The following is a 17,884-nucleotide window of genomic DNA, read 5'->3' as shown; positions in this document are numbered from 1 at the left end:
TATAAAACGATAATTATATCGTTCTAACTAAAAATAAAGATTCGACCGTCCACAACCACCCGCCGTGTCTTTAGCATAGGAAGGACGATCGAAAGAGGTCATCAAGTGGGTTGATACCACCAATAAAAGGGGATTTCGAACTAAGCTAATGAAGGTGATTAGCTTCGGTTCGAAAGTGGTATACAATCATGAGAACAAAAATGTTCTCATAGTTTCTTTTAAGGGAGATCAAACCCGTTTGATTACCTATTTTGATCATCCTACATATGTCAGATGCATGTTTGGTAGTCGTTCGAATTATTATTTTTAGCAGAAACGATATAAGTATCGTTTTATTTTAACTGAAACGATATGTATTTAGTTTTAGTTATGATTTAAGCTAAAATGATATCAACGTCTTCAAATTTGTATTGAAATGACAATGATGTCGTTATGTATCAAAATCACAAATAAAGTAACGACATTCATATTGTTTTAGCACAAATTTGACGAATTTGAAATCGTTCCAATTCAAATCACAAGTATAACGATGTAGATATCGTTTCTTTTCATATAAAATGATAATTATGTTGTTCTAGCAAAAAATAATGATTCAACCATCCACAACCACATGTCATGCTTCAACATACATAAGACGATCGAAAGAGGTCATCAAGTGGGTTGATACCACTCAAATGATTTAAAAAGAGTGAACGAAGATACTTTCTGTTAGAATTATTTGAAGATGGTATACAATCATAAGAACAAACATATTCTCATAATTTCATTTGAGTGAGATCGAACCCACTTGATTACTTATTTTGATCATCCAACATATGTTAGATGCATGTCTGGTGGTCGTGGACGGTCGAATCGTTATTTTTAGCAAAAAACGATATAATTGTCGTTTTATTTTAACTGAAACGATATGTGTGTAGTTTTAGTTATAATTTAAGCTATAACGATATCAACGTCATCAAACTTGTACTGAAACGATAATAATATCGTTACGTATTAAAATCACAAATAAAATAACGATATTCATATCGTTTTAGCACAAATTTGAAGAGTTTAAAATCGTTCCAATTCAAATCACAACATAGATATCGTTTCTCTTCATATAAAACAATAATTATATCGTTCTAGCTAAAAATAATTATTCGACCGTCCATAACTACATGTCATGCCTTCAACATATGTAAGACGATCGAAAGAGGTCATCGAGTAGGTTGATACCGTTCGAATGATTTAAAAAGAGTGAACGGAGATACTTTTTGTCAGAATTATTTGAAGATGGTATACAATCATGAGAAAAAAATGTTCTCATAATTTACTTTGAGTGAGATCAAACCCAATTGATTACTTATTTTGATCATCCAACAAAAGTCAGATTTATATCTGGTGGTCGTGGACGGTCGAATCATTATTTTTAGTAGAAATGATATAATTATCGTTTTATTTTAACTGAAATGATAAGTATGTAGTTTTAGTTATGATTTAAGTTAAAACGGTATCAACGTTATCAAACTTGTACTGAAAGAATAATAATATCGTTATGTATCAAAATCACGAATAAATTAAGGACATTCATATCATTTTAGTACAAATTTGAATAGTTTGAAATCGTTTCAATTCAAATTACAACTATATGACATGGATACTGTTTATTTTCATATAAAATGATAATTATATCGTTCTAACTAAAAGTAGATTCGACTATCCACAACTACCCGTCATGCATTCAATATCGTTACGTTGTTTAGTGCACTTTTTTTATTGGAATGACATCTATATTGTTTTGAGTTCCAGGAACGACTTCCACGTCATTCTTAGAATAAGTGCATTTTTGCACTAGACCGACTTATATATCGTTTATGTATAGTCATAACGACTTTTATGTCATTACCAAAATAAGTTAAATAGTGTGTATTTCATACTGAAACGATATAGAGGTCGTTTTTTATTACAGAAACAATTTCAATGTCATTATGTTATTCACTCTACTTTTTTGTATTGAAATGACATCTATATCGTTTTGTGCTTTAAGAACTACTTCAATGTCGTAATTAAAATCAATACATTTTTGTACTACAACGATCTTAAACACTTTGTTTCAGAATGAAGAAAATATATATCGTCATTAAATTGATTGCATTTACATCACCTGTAACTATAAGAACTTCGTTTGCATTTCAATAGTGCAAAAGCATTTCAATAGCACAATGACTACAAAATTTAACAAATCATCTTGTGTTTTGAAGAAGCACAAAATTATAAAGTTACAAGTTAGGACAATATTATAACTTTAATCTCAGACGATTATTACTCGAGAACTTCACGAATCAAGAATGTTCTGGAAAAAAATTATAAAAATAGAAATGAACGGTCGATTAATATAGTCTTTATGGATCCATTGAATAATTTTGATCATTTATAATCTTAGCACTGTCACAAACTTAGGAACTTGGATTATGAATTATGATGATAAACCAGGAAGTTCGCCTAGTATATAAGCCAACCATTACATTATAGTTTCTATCATACACACATATGTACACACACTTTTGATCTATATCTTGATGAAACTAAAGGAATCAATTTCTTAAAATGCTGGACCAATTGTTTCTATGTAAAAAAGTCATCCACCAGTAGCACTTAAAGAAAAAAGGAAAAAAATGACGTTCCTCATTTTTCTTTGGGTCGGGGATGGGAAAGGCTGACACAATATTCGACCTGCTATGTTCAATTCCTTTTAGAGCAAAGTTGAATAAGCATGTCTCTCAAGAGAGCTGCAGTACGAAATCACAAAGTAAACATCCAAGTTTCTGAATCTTTATATTGAAAGCAAGTAAATGAGCAAGATAACACACACGATAATTATGTAATTTGCAGGAAATAATTCCAAATCAATTATCCATTATAAATATAAATGAAATAATAAAAGAGTATGCTCTAACAAAGCCAAAGTACTAGTTTCTATTTCAAGGTATTGGTTTATTCCATCTTATTTGGGAATAAAAATATGCAGTCCACTGATATCTTATGACTGTACTCATAACCATTTGAAATTGTAAATAGATTCTTTAATCATTCGATTTTTTCAATTAAATTTCGAAAAAGTTGTGAATTGATGTTCAACACCTCTTTGACTTTATCATATAATTCTACATAAGAAATAGTTTTCGCAACAAGAATAGGAGTTGTTTTTTCTTTGCCATTCCCTGTATATTTTCATTTTAAACACATTCAACCGACTACTCATATTCAACTGAAAAATAAATTGATATCCATATCATATTCGCGATGTCCATAACTATTAACTGTAATTCAATATAAAAATTTCATCAAATTTCAAATATTGTATAGTACTGATAACGATATGTAAGTCGTTACAGATTGTAGAAAACGATATGCAAGTCGTTATGTACAGAGGAAAATTAAATATATGTTTTACAGTAGATCAATAAAAAGAATAGCCAAACATGCATTTGCAGACTTACATTTTACTCTAACTGGTACAGATGAGTAATGAGAAAAGAGTTTGAAAGTAACCCATATCAAAACTCTAATCTAATAATAAAATTAATTCAAAATCATTATTCACAAATAAAAACCATAAACATATATACAACAACATGAAAAAATTATTCAAAAAATGGATAAAGAAGCTAACCCAAAAATTGAAAATTACAACACTCCCTTCTTCTCCAAATGCCCAACAATAATATTGCAAGATTTTATTACTCACTTCAGCCAAATGAGTGTTCAAGAAAAAGAGAATGTAGAGTTTATGGTTTCATTAAGTAAAGAAAAATGATGATGACAAAGAAAGAAATTGCATACCTCTACAGCCGATTTTTGAAGAGCAAATGGAAGGAAGATAGAATTTAATTAGGGTCAAATGGGGATTGAAATGGGAATTAGGGCAGCAATGTCTTTTTTGTATGTAAGGTCATTTTAGTCATTTATAAATTATATTTTTCATTTTCCATATCTTTAGGCCTTTTACCCAAAGAACTTAGTTTGTGGACTTTTTAAACTAATCAATCGTTTGACTAGGTTTTTTAAATGAAAACCCCAAGTTTTAAGGGGAATGTAGAATATTTCCTTTTCTAATTTTATTTTTTTCAAAAATTTTTGATTTAATATTTTAATTGTTTATAATAGAGAAATGTAAAGTTACTATTCTATTCCTTTAAAAATTGTTAAAATATGATCAAAATCAATTTTTTGGTCAACCATTAGAAAAATGCATGGATTTCATCATTTCGGACTCCAGCTGATGATTTTTCAAAGGTTTGAAACCTTTATTGGTATAAATTGAAGATTAGAGTAAAGTCTGATAAAAATGCAAAGGTTTGGAACCGCCGCTGCAATTTTCCCAAGTGAAAATTTAACATCGCCCTGGCAAGGTTTTCATCACTCCTTTCTTCCCCTTCCCGCAAATTCCGATTTGCACTCATTCCGGCTGCAGAGCAGAACAATGGCTCCCAAGTTATCGAATTTCATGCAGTTTTACGGTAAAGTAATTTTCCTTTTCAGTTAAGTTCTTTTAATTTTGTCATGTTTAAGTGCCCGATACATGTTTAGATGCTTAATTAATTTATTTGACAATGGCTTGTTTTAAAAAGGCTACGATCTGTTATTGGGATCAATAGCTGCCTTCTACGTTTTCATGGTGCCTTATACGAAAGTTGAAGAAAGCTTCAATATTCAGGTACAAAATCAACCTGTGCAAATGTTTTTGAATTGAATAACTGTTTTCTTGAAAAGTTTTTTAAGAAACTTATTTCTGGGTTCTTACAAGGACTGAGAAAAGCTTAATGAAATTGAATTTTCCATCTTTTGTTTAGGCAATGCATGATATTTTATATCATCGGCATCATATAGAGAAGGTAATCACTACCTTTCTGTTAGGCCTTTATGCATTTATTTTTTAAAATCTTCCGTGGGTTTATACTTTTTGCCCTTATTTTTTTTGGATCTTTTTATTTATTTTTCCTTCTCCTTGACCATATCAGTACGATCATTTGGAATTTCCAGGAGTGGTTCCTCGCACATTTATGGGTATGTTACGTGTTGTTATTTTGTCCTATGCTAACTTTGCTTTAATCCAGATTTGATATAGTCAAAGGGATTTATTTCGGCTAGTTGCAAATTTAAATTTATCTAGGACAGAAGCACTTATGGTTACCCAATTTAGAGGCTTCAAGTCTTCTTCTGAGATTGGGCCGTAGAACATAAATGCGCCTTAACATTTGATCCGTATTCCCTAGGTTACTGGTGAAGTGTCCAACGGAAAATTCAACTGTTTAGAAGCTTTGCCTGTTTAACATTTTAGCCACTTGTAGTGAGGCAGTTATGCTTAAATGACCTGTATTACCTATGCACTTCCGGACCATTGTAGCACAATGATGGGATTAATTGATATAATTCAAAGGTGTTCCCCAGCTATTGACTTAAGTTGGCTAATTCAAGTCCCTGGCCATGAGAGGTTCCCAAGAATGTCCCCATATCAGCAATTGCTACTGCTTTGTATCAATTTTGATGATGAATACACTAGTCTAAAAAACTCATACGATGTTACACAGCTCAATATTTTAAATTAAGACCTTATGCTTACCTGTTTTCTTTATAGAAATCTTACATGGTTACAGTCATATGTACTTTCAGCTGTTTGATTAGGTCAGTTTCAGTGCCACACTGATGAGTTTTCCAGTGGATCATCTGGATTGTGCTTAATCTAAGAGTATTCCAATGTGAGATGGTATCATGGTAGGATGTTCGAGGGTATCAAAGGGTGGGTCAGTGTTGTGCTTCCTTCTAAAGAGAAAATAGGTTTCAATGGAGAAGATGACTGTCTTGCAACCCAAACTTTATATAGTAAAACCCAAAATGCTAGTAACAGAAAAAAGTTTCCGGCCAGCCAAATAGTTTGGGTTGAACTGGAAATTTGAATTTTACTATATAAAGTTTGGGTTGGATTAAGGCATTGATTTTGGTATTTCACTGGCATTTACATTTGGTCCAGTGATGAAGCAAAAGCATAAACCTGTAGGAACTTTAAGATATTTGAATTTGTTTCGGATAAAAATTCATGGTTGGGTACAAAGAGGTTTTGTTCGGGATTTGGGGTCAAGGATTCAGTTAAGAACAAAACTGAAGATCAGGATGACTAGTTTTATGATGTGCAACAAAAATGATTGAATTAACTGCTGAAGAATGGTGTCTAGCTGCTTCTTGTGGCTGGAAAGGAAAACTGGGTATAGAAACAACTTAAGCACTATTTCACATAAATTTGGTGAAACAAAGAAATACCTGTCTAACTGTTACGTGACCAGTGAGATAAAGAACAAGACCATCATAACTATGGTGAAGACTGTTTTGTCCGAGTAAATTATCTCTTATTAAACTCATATCAGCAAACTATGATTATTCCCTGTCGTCATTTTTACATTCTTATTCTGGTCAATCAAGACTTCTTTTTTCTTCTTTTTGAGAGGAGCTTCGAAGAAACTTCTTCAGACACTAGGTTAAACGAAAGCCTTTTGCTTTCGAGATTACCAAACTTTGCCTATATTGATATATCTGCAATATTGATAACTAACATTATTCCATCCATTGTAATTGTTAGTAAGTGTGACATCAATATTGGTACCCATAACTTGTGGCCCATCTGCGGTTTCTCATTTTTATCTTGCATGAACTCTAGGTTTGTATTCCTCATCAGGATCTGTAACCTCTTGTCGTTGGAGGCCTGAATTTTCCTTTGCATTGTGGGTTCCTCTAACTCTAGGTCTTGTTTAACGAATCAATTAATCACTTAGCTTGAAATTATCACTTCTTTAACTAAACTGTTTATGTTGCCTGTATTATCTAATACGAAATCTATACAAGGAGAAGATATAGAATCATAAAGCAATATAATGTTTTTGCTATGTATCAAAAGTAGGATAAAGTTAATAAGTTATAGATGCTCCTCATGCAAGAACCTTTTTTGTAGGTGCCTTGCCTGTATCGGTTTTGGCATTTCCATTTGCACTAGTAACAACTTTACTACACTTGCCAAAGATTTACAGTCTTTATGCAGGTAACTTCACTGTTTCCCCTGGCATGCTTGTGTGTTCAATGTTCTTTTATTTATGTTATTATTGGGCGCCAAAATTTTATGTTATGTGCATTTAATAATGTTTCCCTTTTCTGTATGTGCGCATGTGGTTGTACGCATTGTATATATCTTTATGTCCATTCAATTCTTGTTGATTTATAGTCCAGTGATGTAATTAGTTTGTGAGATCATTTTAGGAAAAATCATAGTTACATAGCTGCACAGATTCACATGAGACCTGCATGTCAACTTGGTTATGCAACGAGGGACTTCTTGGTGAAGAATGATGAACTTTACTCAATGGAGGTTGTTTGTTAAAGAATTTACTTTAAGCAATGACACCTCTTCGGAAAGTGTGTAGTCATGATAAAAATGGGTTAGTCAAGCCTGAATTTAATGCACATGGTGAAAAATCACACATATCTAAATAGTTATAGAAACAGTGCTATACGAAAAAGAATTGCTGAAGTGATAGCACCATTTAACGAGATGTGCCTCAGCTTAATGAGGAAAGAAACGGGAACTTTAGTCTTTTAACTGAGAACTGATTGATGTGGGTAAATGGGATCATTCAAACTGATGTAAAACTACGAGTTGATCATGCTGTCATAGAGCAATGGGAGTATGCTTTATAATGTAGTTATTGGATATTGAATTATTTCAATTTTGAAGTGAATGAACTAATTTTATTCTTACATGTATTCTCAACTCTATATTCTTCCTCTCTTTACTGGATAAACTTGAAAAGAACAATAGATGGGAAAAAAGTTAAATATGTTCTATTTTCCCTATTTTGTCTAATTGTTTAGTTCCAAAATTGAACTTTTCAATCCCTAGGATATATAATTTGCCTCTTCTTTGAATTGTAGACTTCTTTACCTCTTTTTATTGTTTTTTGAAATACTCAGAGCCTGTTTGAGCCCCATTTTTCTCCAAAATGCATTTTGGAATAGTATTTTCATGGCAAATGTGTGGTTAAAAAATAAGGAAAAGTTTTGGGTTTGCGTATAATATTATTTTATTAAAAAATGTGTAGTTGGAAATAATAAAGAAAAAAATGTATTTTGAAAATAATGGGGACCAAACAAGGGCTCAATATATTTCCATGTGTAGTTCATGGTGACAGATTGCATCATTCCTATCAGTTCCCGATCATTCTGTATCTGTTTTATTCGTGTAGTTCATAGGTGACAGATTGCATCATACCTATCAGTTCCCGATCTTTCTATATCTGTTTTATTCACTTACAATTTGTTAATGTACTCCATATTTTTCTAATTGAATTGACATTTGTTTTGGTTAGTTCGTTTGGTGTTGGGTTGCATCATCTTGTCTACACTGCGTTTTTTCCGCATTCAGGTATAAACTTGCACTGTTTTTTCCTTGTCATCACCTTATGTGTCTTTTGCTTCATATCTCTCTGCTAACGTATCTGTGAATCATTGATTAATGACATAAAAATATTCTTATGATCCCTAAAGTACGTTTTGCTTCTCTGATGGAAGCAGTTTTATTTGCTAGATGTAAAGTCTCTCCTTCTTTTCTATTCTTTATATACACTGTTTCTGTCTGTGAATTACAGTTGCCTTTTACACATGAGATCTTCTACCATTGCAAGTTGGTATTATCTGCATTTTTTATGGACAACCTTGATTTGTTATGTTGACATTCAATCTTCTAGGACTGTTTATGAAAGACACGCAGAAGCAAAAATATTATGCTTACTTATGAGAAAGATGCCATGTATGCTTGCAAGCCCATACTTCTCTGCAAGATCATTTCTCTTTTTTCCACTCTCATTGAGTAAACTTCCAGCTCACCTCTTTCTCTCTATTCTCTTTCTCCCTCCCCCTGGTTTAGTGCCAAATTTGGTATCATGGATTTGAAGGGGGAGAAAGGACCTAATCTCTGGATTTAGAAGTTGACACTTGACAGTTCACAGTTGGATCCTTGACGATTGAGCCAAACCTTTGAGCTTCACCCGTCTAAATTAACCACATCCAGCTCTGTATAAAAGTAAATCTATCAAATAAAAAGTTGGAGATGAAGAAGTAAATATAAAAGCTTGAACTTTCTGGACTCTGTAGGCTTAAATTTTGATGTGATGTAATTGATAAGGAGGCATGCAAATTGAAACCCCTCAAAAGAGTTGCATTTTTTTATTGGATAACAACTTGAGAGCACTGCTACTGGACTGTTATTTATGCCTAGTGGTCCCAGAAGCATGAGTTTCCAGGGTAGCAACTGCAGTCTTTGTACTTGATGTTATTTGTGCTATAGCTTATAAGAATCCTGGTGAAAATCTAGTGTATTCCTCAGTATTAATTCGAATATCTGTTGATCTACTCTTTTTGAAGGATTGTGTATATCTGCCTGCACAATTGTGTGCACGACCTTTAGGCATTTTCATGAAGTTTGATGGGTTGATTTCAGAGAAATTTATCCATCACTCGGATCATATCATGGTGCTGTGCTATGTTTTATGGGTTTTGAATTCGTCTTCTTTCAGGAAGCAGAACTTCAGTTCATATATATATACACAGTGAAAAGTAGCTGATGCAACAGTTCTTTTTCTGAATACATATATGATGAATTTTTTCTTCCACTGTATCTTTTTTCTTATTCTTCTACTCCTTTTTTGTGTTACTTTCAAACTTTCTTAATCTTCAGATTTTGACATTATTGCTTATTCTGTCTGCATATTTCTTATGTTGGCATTACATTTCACAGTTAATGATATAAGTTACTCTTCCTTTGAGCAGATTAAGAAGAAGTTTGGGTCTCAAGTTGAAGCTTTCTTTGTAATATTGACTGCGATTCAATTTCACATGCTGTTCTACTGTACCCGGCCACTTCCTAACATACTGGCGTTTGGCTTAGGTAATACTAGCTACACCAGGTTTACATTTAGTATTGATACCTTTTTTTTTGATAGATGAATTCTTGCATTTTATTGGATGCTAGAGTTTAACATCCTGATAATGTGCTGTTCAGAAAGAAAGAAAACTGAATTGACAATCTTGAATTGCTAAAAAAGAGAGTAATGGGCTGAGCAAAAAAATTGCATATGTGCCTCCCTATGTTCTTTAGGTAAGGTATAGAGTAACCACTGAGTTGCTGAAAGAGGGTGAGAGATTGTTAAAAGGCCACTCTTCCATCTTACACCATATTTATCTGTATTCACACCTGAGCCACATGATACCCCCACTACAAGTAGCGTGCCTCTCAAGTAGTGGCGTTATTTTTTGTCATTACCAGCTTGAATTAGCAAAAAATTTTCATTTTTATCCTTTTCTTGAACACATAATTTTTGGTGGGGAAATTTTTTTGACTTCACGGGATCTATTTCGGTTCGGAAAATTAGGGATGAAAAACCCATAATATGTTAAGAATCTGGAAACTGTTGCATCATGTTTGCAACTGTTTTGTGTGAGATGATGGATTCAGTAAAGTTATTATAATATTTTAATCTGGGCTTTGTTAATATTACTTTACTGTAAATGTCTCTCTGGTTGATCCAGTGTTCAAATGGATTCTTGTGCCTGGAATTGTGGCCCATCTCACTGTCCCTTTCTCCCCCTCCCTGCCAAATATCAGTTGCTCCTTTCTGATTTCTCAATTTTTTTTTTGAAATTAAAGAGAACTTAGATATTGCATCATCTCTTTGTTAACAGAATTGAACTGTTCGCCATCCATTATATGCTAGTCATGTTTCCTTTATTTCTCCTTTTTGCAGTTAACTTGGCATATGGGTTCTGGTTTAAGGGAAGCTTTTATGCAGCATTAAAGTGTTTGGTATGTTTTCATTCGCGGTTAAAGTTTATATCATATCTGTTACATATTTGAAAAGTACCTTGCAATTTCTCTATTGAAGTATTTTTTTTAATTTGTATTTCCTGCAAATTTTGTATCTGGTTCACCTCCATAATGGAGCAGGGACTTATTTTATCAGTGACCACCATTGTTTAAATGGAGTGTCATGTTCTCTGGCATTATCTTTTGATTGAGTGCACTTTTCAACCTACCCAACTTTGTCCAAACTTTATGTCAACCAAAATCCGTCAGCTGATCTCTTTGGATCAACAAACTTCTCTATTTAACATGTATAGGTTCGTGGCTATACTAGCTTTTCGAAGGTTAACTATCCACCACTATTCTGTTAGCTCAATAATTGGGTAGTGATATTGAGGAAGCAACGAGAAATGAGGAAAAAACTGCACTTATGTTTTGTTTATTAAGCATATCTGTTTAACACTTTATTCCATTTGTTCTGTCAATGCACCTTATACAATTGAGATACTTTCAAGATGCAAAATAAACACTGGAAGAATAATGATCTTGTCACATGCTAGAAATATCTATGCGTGCTCATCATTTTGTAATCACTAAAGGCTTTTTCTGTTTTCTAATGGTTAGATTTTCGCTACAGTCATCTTCAGATGTGACATCCTGTTACTTATTTCTCCTCTGGGTCTGGAGCTATTGCTGGTATGCTCTTCAGCCACCAATTAAATGGGCAGAAATGTACTTTTCATCATGCTATTATTATTTTTTCGTTCCTGTATCAGCTGTCACAGTCTCAAGCTGTCTAGCTCCTTTGAAGCAATGGAATTCGATGGGTTTATAATCTGTTTTTGTCCCCAATATCTTGTTGCCCTCGGATATCAGAGTGCTTTGTTTTTAATTTGATGGGTCTCTTACGTCAATGAATTAAAATATATCTTCTTTAGTAGCTGCATTATTTTGCAGCAACATGGAAAGAATGAAGCAAATTCTCAAAATGTAGATTTCCTTGTATCTGTAATGGTAAAGAAAACTTTAGGTTCCCCATTGAACTGGGAAAGATGAATTATTAGTTGGCATCATGTCACGAGAGTATGGTGTTCCTGGGTGGCTCGTTTCATGAGAAAATGTTACTTCTTCCCTGATGTTTTTCTGTTAGCATTTTGCTGTAGGTCTGATATTCTATTTGTTATTGTGACTGTGCCTGTTATGAATGCTTATTTTAATCAACTGCAGTCTAGGTCAATTTCCTTTTGGAAGGCACTGAAATCCTGCATTATAACTGCTTTACTTTGCGTAGGTTTGTTATCTGAACTATGCTATAACTACACATAATGTACAGTATATTTATTAATGGTATCATTTTGTTAAATTATGTCTCGTATTTTAATTTTGCATTGTAGGCCTTACCATGCTTGTCGATTCTGTTATGTGGAGGAAGCTGTTGTGGCCTGAACTGGAAGTTTTTTGGTTCAACTCGGTTTTGAATCGAAGTTCTGAATGGGGTGTATCCTTCGGCATATCTTTTCTTTGAAACATATCTTGACATCTTGTGGTAAATTGCTGGCAGACTAGTAGACAAAGAAACATAGGGCTTATGATGCTATGCATGACAATGCTGTATATAGAAACTCACACTACCCCTTGCAATTTGGACCAGACAACATTAAGTATGAACCTAGAAATAGTGTCTGATAAATCTTAGACTGACAAAATGTATGCAACTTCATTACTTCTAATATTGGGGTTCCTAGATAACCTTGTAGGCTTGGCATTAAATCATGGTCTTCCTGTGTACAATCAACTCCCTTGTGGTGGTTATATTCACAAGGAACAAACATGGAATTAGTATTGGAAAGTTGGAGTCTCCTTGCTAGTGAGTTCCAGGAAAATGGCTGTTAGACTGTAGCATGGCTTGAGGAAAAGAAACGGTTACTTGGAAGCAAAGGGCATGTAATGCCTGGAGCCATAGGGCCTATTTGCGTGTAGTAGCAGAAGAGCGCACACAAATATGCTCTTAGATCATGCTGGAGATCAGCAATCCAATAATGAATCAAGTGGTTGCACTTTAGGCTCTAAAACCTAGACTCATACAAACTGGTCACGTTTCTTACAACAGACCAATGTGGGATACTCACACTTGGGGTGTCACAATCTCCCCCCTTTATATCACCTGACTTGTTTCTGCTAAACAGCTCAGGATCAGATCACCATACGACCTGTGATTCTGTTGGGTGCCCTTGCTCGACTGAGCCTGCCTTTAGGCCTAACTTGCTATACTATACAAAGGCACCTCTGGCTATACGATTACTATATGCACTTTATTATGCGTAGCACTTAGTTTCCACACTTCTGGTTGTTACCCACTTGAACATTGTCGTTAACACTGGAAGAGAGGTAGCTTTGGTGCCCATACAAATGCACCTAGAATTAGACGGGAGATCTTATGCCTAAAAGTGGTTCCATTGGCACTTAAACTTTGGTCATATGTCCTGCAAGAAATTGCTCTCTGACACTCACTCCTGAGTATGAGAATTTTGACATCTCACATTGATCTTGTTAAACAGCTTAGTATTTTTTATATGTGGCTATGTGGGTGGTGCAATCTAATCATCACTAACGCACACTGATCCTATAAAAACTCCATATTCTAAGAAAAATCTGGAATGGGCTCCACAAACAACTATTTAATGAGCCCCGCTTTGCCAAAGTGGTTATAAAAATATCTTATGGAAGCTCTCCAATAACTGTTGTGGGACGTCCCAGGTAATGAGGTACCAGCATGAATCTCTTCTATGTTCACAAACAAAATCTTTGTTCCTTTTGTTTTGGCTCCAGTGCTTCTGAGTGTGCTACTTTTGTCCTTTCTTAAAAGATCTGTTATTATTATTCATTAAGCCTATGTTTGGAAGTGTTTATAAATTGTTTATACATTGAAAGCCACTTTTTATCCATTTTCAGAGACCCACAAGTATTACCCGCTCATCCACCTCTCGTTTCTATCTATTTATAGTTTAAACTCTTTATAAACATGTCCCAAACATGCTTTTAAGTTTTTTGTTGTTCAAATTTTCTTTGTTCTTCCTTGATAGCTTTTCTCTAGTCACATCCTTATTATTGGTATTTCACATCAGCACTTCCTCGTTCCTTGCTGGCTGCATATCCACTTTTTATGGTGAGTGCAAGACTTCAATGGAAAGACTGACTTTCACGTTACTTAGCCCACTGGAAAATGTTGCTTCCAGTTAACATTATTGCCTGTGATGTATTTTATTTTTTGTAGCTTGCCATTTCTCTGATAAGAACCTGAAACTGCTCAACAAATATGGAAGAGAAGAATAATTGGAAACTGAATGATATATTGTAATTAACTGGAAAAGAAATAACAAATTCCAGGGCTATTAGAGAGGCCCGGTCTCTTCCCTCTAACTGAATTCCTAGTGCCAAGATGATCCCAGCATCCCACTATGCTTCACATTTATTGGAATTCTCCTACTACATATTATTACCCTTTTACCCCTAACTGATGACTAATATACTTGGCAGTCCCCTCCATGCTGGAGGTGTCATTTCCTCTTCTCCCTTCTTGCGCAAGTAAACCGAATTGGCGATCTATCATTCTCTTGTGAGAATGGTGGTTTTTCTGAATTTAAATCTTAGAAAGGATGCATCTCAAACGTTCCTTTTGGAATTGAAGTAAATCTGTTGTGAACTTCGTGCTTGATTGTCTGCACACATTGAATTATTTCTATTTCAGATGGCTAGCAAATATGGAGATGTGAACTCGCGTATTTTCAGTCTCTAAACCAATGTTTATAAAACACTCAAGGTGTATACGTTGAGGTGTGACTTGTGAGCATCTTTCATTAGGAGCCTCAAAGATTATGCTTTGAACATCCTTTTTAACCTTGACTCGTTGAGATGCACATCTCAAGACATAAACCTCAGAGCAGCTGGGGTGTGTATACTGCAGTCTTGCCTTTTCTGGGCTGCTCTTCTATTGGCCCCTCTTCTTTTTCCTTTTTTTCTTCATTCTTGTGGCTTATGTTTTCTTTTAAATTCAATGCAAGCAAATTCTAATGTAGACTGTCAACCTTTTTTCATTTGTATTAGACTTTAGTTTTAGTTATAGATTAGCGCTCGTATTATGTGATTATTACCTTTCAATTCATTATTTGCTACTTTGTGATCCATTTTATGTTTCTAGTAGCAAACAAAACCTTTAGTTTTGTTAAGATGTTCCATCATGGACCTTTTATCTGCCTAATGGTTGTTCATTCTTTTAGACTCTAGTTTTAGTTTTGGATTAGCAGTAGTTGGGAAAATGACATTGTACCTTTAATTGCTACTTTATAGTATTTCAATTCTTTTTCCTCCACTAATTACATGGGAATGCAGACACTTGTGAATAGAAATGAAACTAATGGATCATAAATATAGGGATTTCATTTATGAAATGCCAAAATTTGCTGGATTTTAGTTCTGCTGAATTTGATGTAGCATGTTCCTTTGCAGCTAGGGATTCTACTAGACAGAAGGGTTCTGGTCTACATCTTTCCAGTTTTATCATTTATTTTACTTTATTCAAAGCTTCCACACAAGGTATTATCTTAAGAATCTAGAGTTAGTGATTTCATATCATGTCAACTTTAAGTACTTATTTTAGTTGTGAAAATTTTCTCTACTGCAGGAACTTCGCTTTATTATTAGTTCTCTTCCTATCTTCAATTTATCGGCTGCAATTGCTGCAAGCAGAATGTATGCAACTTCTTAATCAAATTTTCATATAAATATCTATGTTATTCTGAATGCATTTATTTTTATTTGATGCTAATTTATCCCCTTCGAGAATTGATAGTTACTCTCTTTGAATGTTCGAATTGATTAGTAATTGTAGGAAACATTATTTTGCAGTACCTGATATTGACACACTGTGGTTTTGTAATCTCTTATTGTGGAAATTAGAGCTATAGTATTTGCCTCCTACATTATATAAGCCCATGATCTTTTTTTACTGATTGCCTACTACACGTGGGATTATTCTGATTGTCCATGTGTACAACCTGATTGTGATGGAGATTTTGAAGATTGTTATTTCTGTTGTCAGATCCTTAGCTAAGAGTTGACTAATTGCAATCGTGCAGTCAATAAAATTATGTGTACCACATTCCATACAAAGGAGAAGCACCCAACTTGAACCTAGGCTAACCCCTCCTGACAACCTATTACTAGCTGTGAGGAACAGATGTAGAAAAAGATTTATATTCCTAAAAGTTTATTAGAAATTCGGTAATGAAAGTTTCAAGTTTTTGTAATAATTAGTTTCGTTATTTATTTATCACATTTTTCTGGGTAGATTAATAGTACATTTATAATGGATTCAAAGCAAATTAATTATGCTGTAGTCAATGCGGCAATTTTTTCTGGGTTGCAATTTACAATGTTTTAAAAAAAAAATAAGTCGTGTATGATTCTGGCTTTTGCGATTTTACCTTTTGTTTAGATATGTTAAAATATGCTTTTCTGCCTCGTTTATTTTAAAACCCCACGGTGTGTTTCTTCTGTGTTTGCTATGGCTATTGACATCTTGCGGTGTCATGTTATAACCTTCTCCAGCTACAACAATCGCAAGAAAAGATTCTGGAAATATCTTAATGTTGCCATGCTGGGGTCATTCCTTTTCAGGTGAATGAGTTCAAATTTTGTTTTGATTGTTTAATCACTTTACCCATTTATGCTTACTTCACATTTTGTAGTCTAGGGTGCACGATCTTGACATTCATGGCATCGTATGAGAACTATCCTAGTGGTTATGCCCTAAAAGCTTTGCATAATATAGGTGCGCTATCTTTTCCACCTCTCACTCGCTCACATGCTGCTCTCCCTACTCATTTTACATTTTTTTGAAGTCTTTAAATTGTACAAAGCTTCGATGGAGGGGAAGTCTTTAAATTGTACAAAGCTTCGATGGAGGGGAAGTCTTTAAATTGTACAAAGCTTCGATGGAGGGATAAATCCTGAAAATCCAATGGAAAACAGAAGTGAAACAAAACTTTGACTAGAAAATGTTATTTGTCGTTCCTATTAAGTTAGGAAAGGGCCTTTTAAATGAAATGTCTTTTTACATATCACTCGTATAATAAGGCCACTTAAAAAATTGCCTTAAAAAATTCACTGAGTTCATTTCTCAAATAATTTTTATGGCTCTGCCTAATAACAATAACCTACTCTCACTACCATGCTTTGAATTTCTAGATGAACTATTTACCTTCCCAGCCCAAAGTTCATACAATATTAAGATTTGACATGTTTGTATTATCATAATATAATCAGGTGTGGTGTTGATTGGGTACCATTTTGCTTCTTTAGTTCATTATTTTGGGTGTTACAAGTTGTTAAAGTTCCCTCCCTCTTTCCTTCTCTTTCACACACAGACACACACACAGATGCATACACAGACAGAGGATACAGAATGTCATTTTTAGTGCTTCAATGCTAATGATTCGAATAAATGAATAAGCACATGCACTCCTTAATTGCAATTTTCTGGGCGGACTTGATATGATTTTTGCAGGGCATTTGAGAAATAATTCAAATGAATTGTGGGTTCATATTGACACCTTCTCGGCAATCAATGGAATCTCTCGCTTCTGTGAAAATTATGATCCATGGAGGTATACTTGATAGTGTATCAATTGTTTTGGCTTAACATATCTTGATAGTCCTAGTCAGGCTACAGAAATTTGAAACTGGGTTCTGCTGAAGTAGAAAGCATTGGATAGATTTAAGTATGATAAACTGATGAAGATTTTATTAGTGCAACTTCATTTTCTCATTTAGGGGACTAACATTTTGTCATTTCTTTATCTAGAATTTCCGTAAGGCCTATATACACTTCTCATTTGTTGTAGGAAATGGTGATAATGAAAATAATGGAGATTTTTCTCTGGTTCTTTGAAACCTTGTTCTTTTATTTTGTATTGTCCTGCATCCTTTTGCCAAGCCCCCCCCCCC

General features: G+C 34.0%; 1 protein-coding gene across 1 annotated transcript in view; it reads left to right on the top strand.

Annotated features, from left to right (window-relative positions):
* Nucleotides 1–4,369: 4,369 nt before the first annotated feature.
* Nucleotides 4,370–17,884, top strand: part of LOC111383370 (dol-P-Man:Man(7)GlcNAc(2)-PP-Dol alpha-1,6-mannosyltransferase) — a 15,946-nt gene continuing 2,431 nt past the window's right edge. Inside the window, exons 1-17 of the mRNA XM_023007480.1 lie at nt 4,370–4,499; nt 4,611–4,696; nt 4,833–4,874; nt 5,001–5,046; nt 6,983–7,069; nt 8,391–8,446; nt 9,850–9,967; nt 10,824–10,882; nt 11,504–11,575; nt 12,107–12,170; nt 12,274–12,377; nt 13,974–14,045; nt 15,386–15,472; nt 15,561–15,628; nt 16,487–16,555; nt 16,627–16,709; nt 17,445–17,544. Of these exons, the coding sequence (XP_022863248.1) occupies nt 4,463–4,499; nt 4,611–4,696; nt 4,833–4,874; nt 5,001–5,046; nt 6,983–7,069; nt 8,391–8,446; nt 9,850–9,967; nt 10,824–10,882; nt 11,504–11,575; nt 12,107–12,170; nt 12,274–12,377; nt 13,974–14,045; nt 15,386–15,472; nt 15,561–15,628; nt 16,487–16,555; nt 16,627–16,709; nt 17,445–17,544 (1,250 nt within the window). The 5' untranslated portion in view covers nt 4,370–4,462. The remainder of the gene's footprint in view (nt 4,500–4,610; nt 4,697–4,832; nt 4,875–5,000; nt 5,047–6,982; nt 7,070–8,390; nt 8,447–9,849; nt 9,968–10,823; nt 10,883–11,503; nt 11,576–12,106; nt 12,171–12,273; nt 12,378–13,973; nt 14,046–15,385; nt 15,473–15,560; nt 15,629–16,486; nt 16,556–16,626; nt 16,710–17,444; nt 17,545–17,884) is intronic.

This window comes from Olea europaea, chromosome 3 (genome assembly GCF_002742605.1).
Source record: "Olea europaea var. sylvestris chromosome 3, O_europaea_v1, whole genome shotgun sequence".
In the NCBI taxonomy this organism is placed as follows: Eukaryota; Viridiplantae; Streptophyta; class Magnoliopsida; order Lamiales; family Oleaceae; genus Olea; species Olea europaea.
This window is presented reverse-complemented; position numbering and strand designations above follow the sequence as displayed.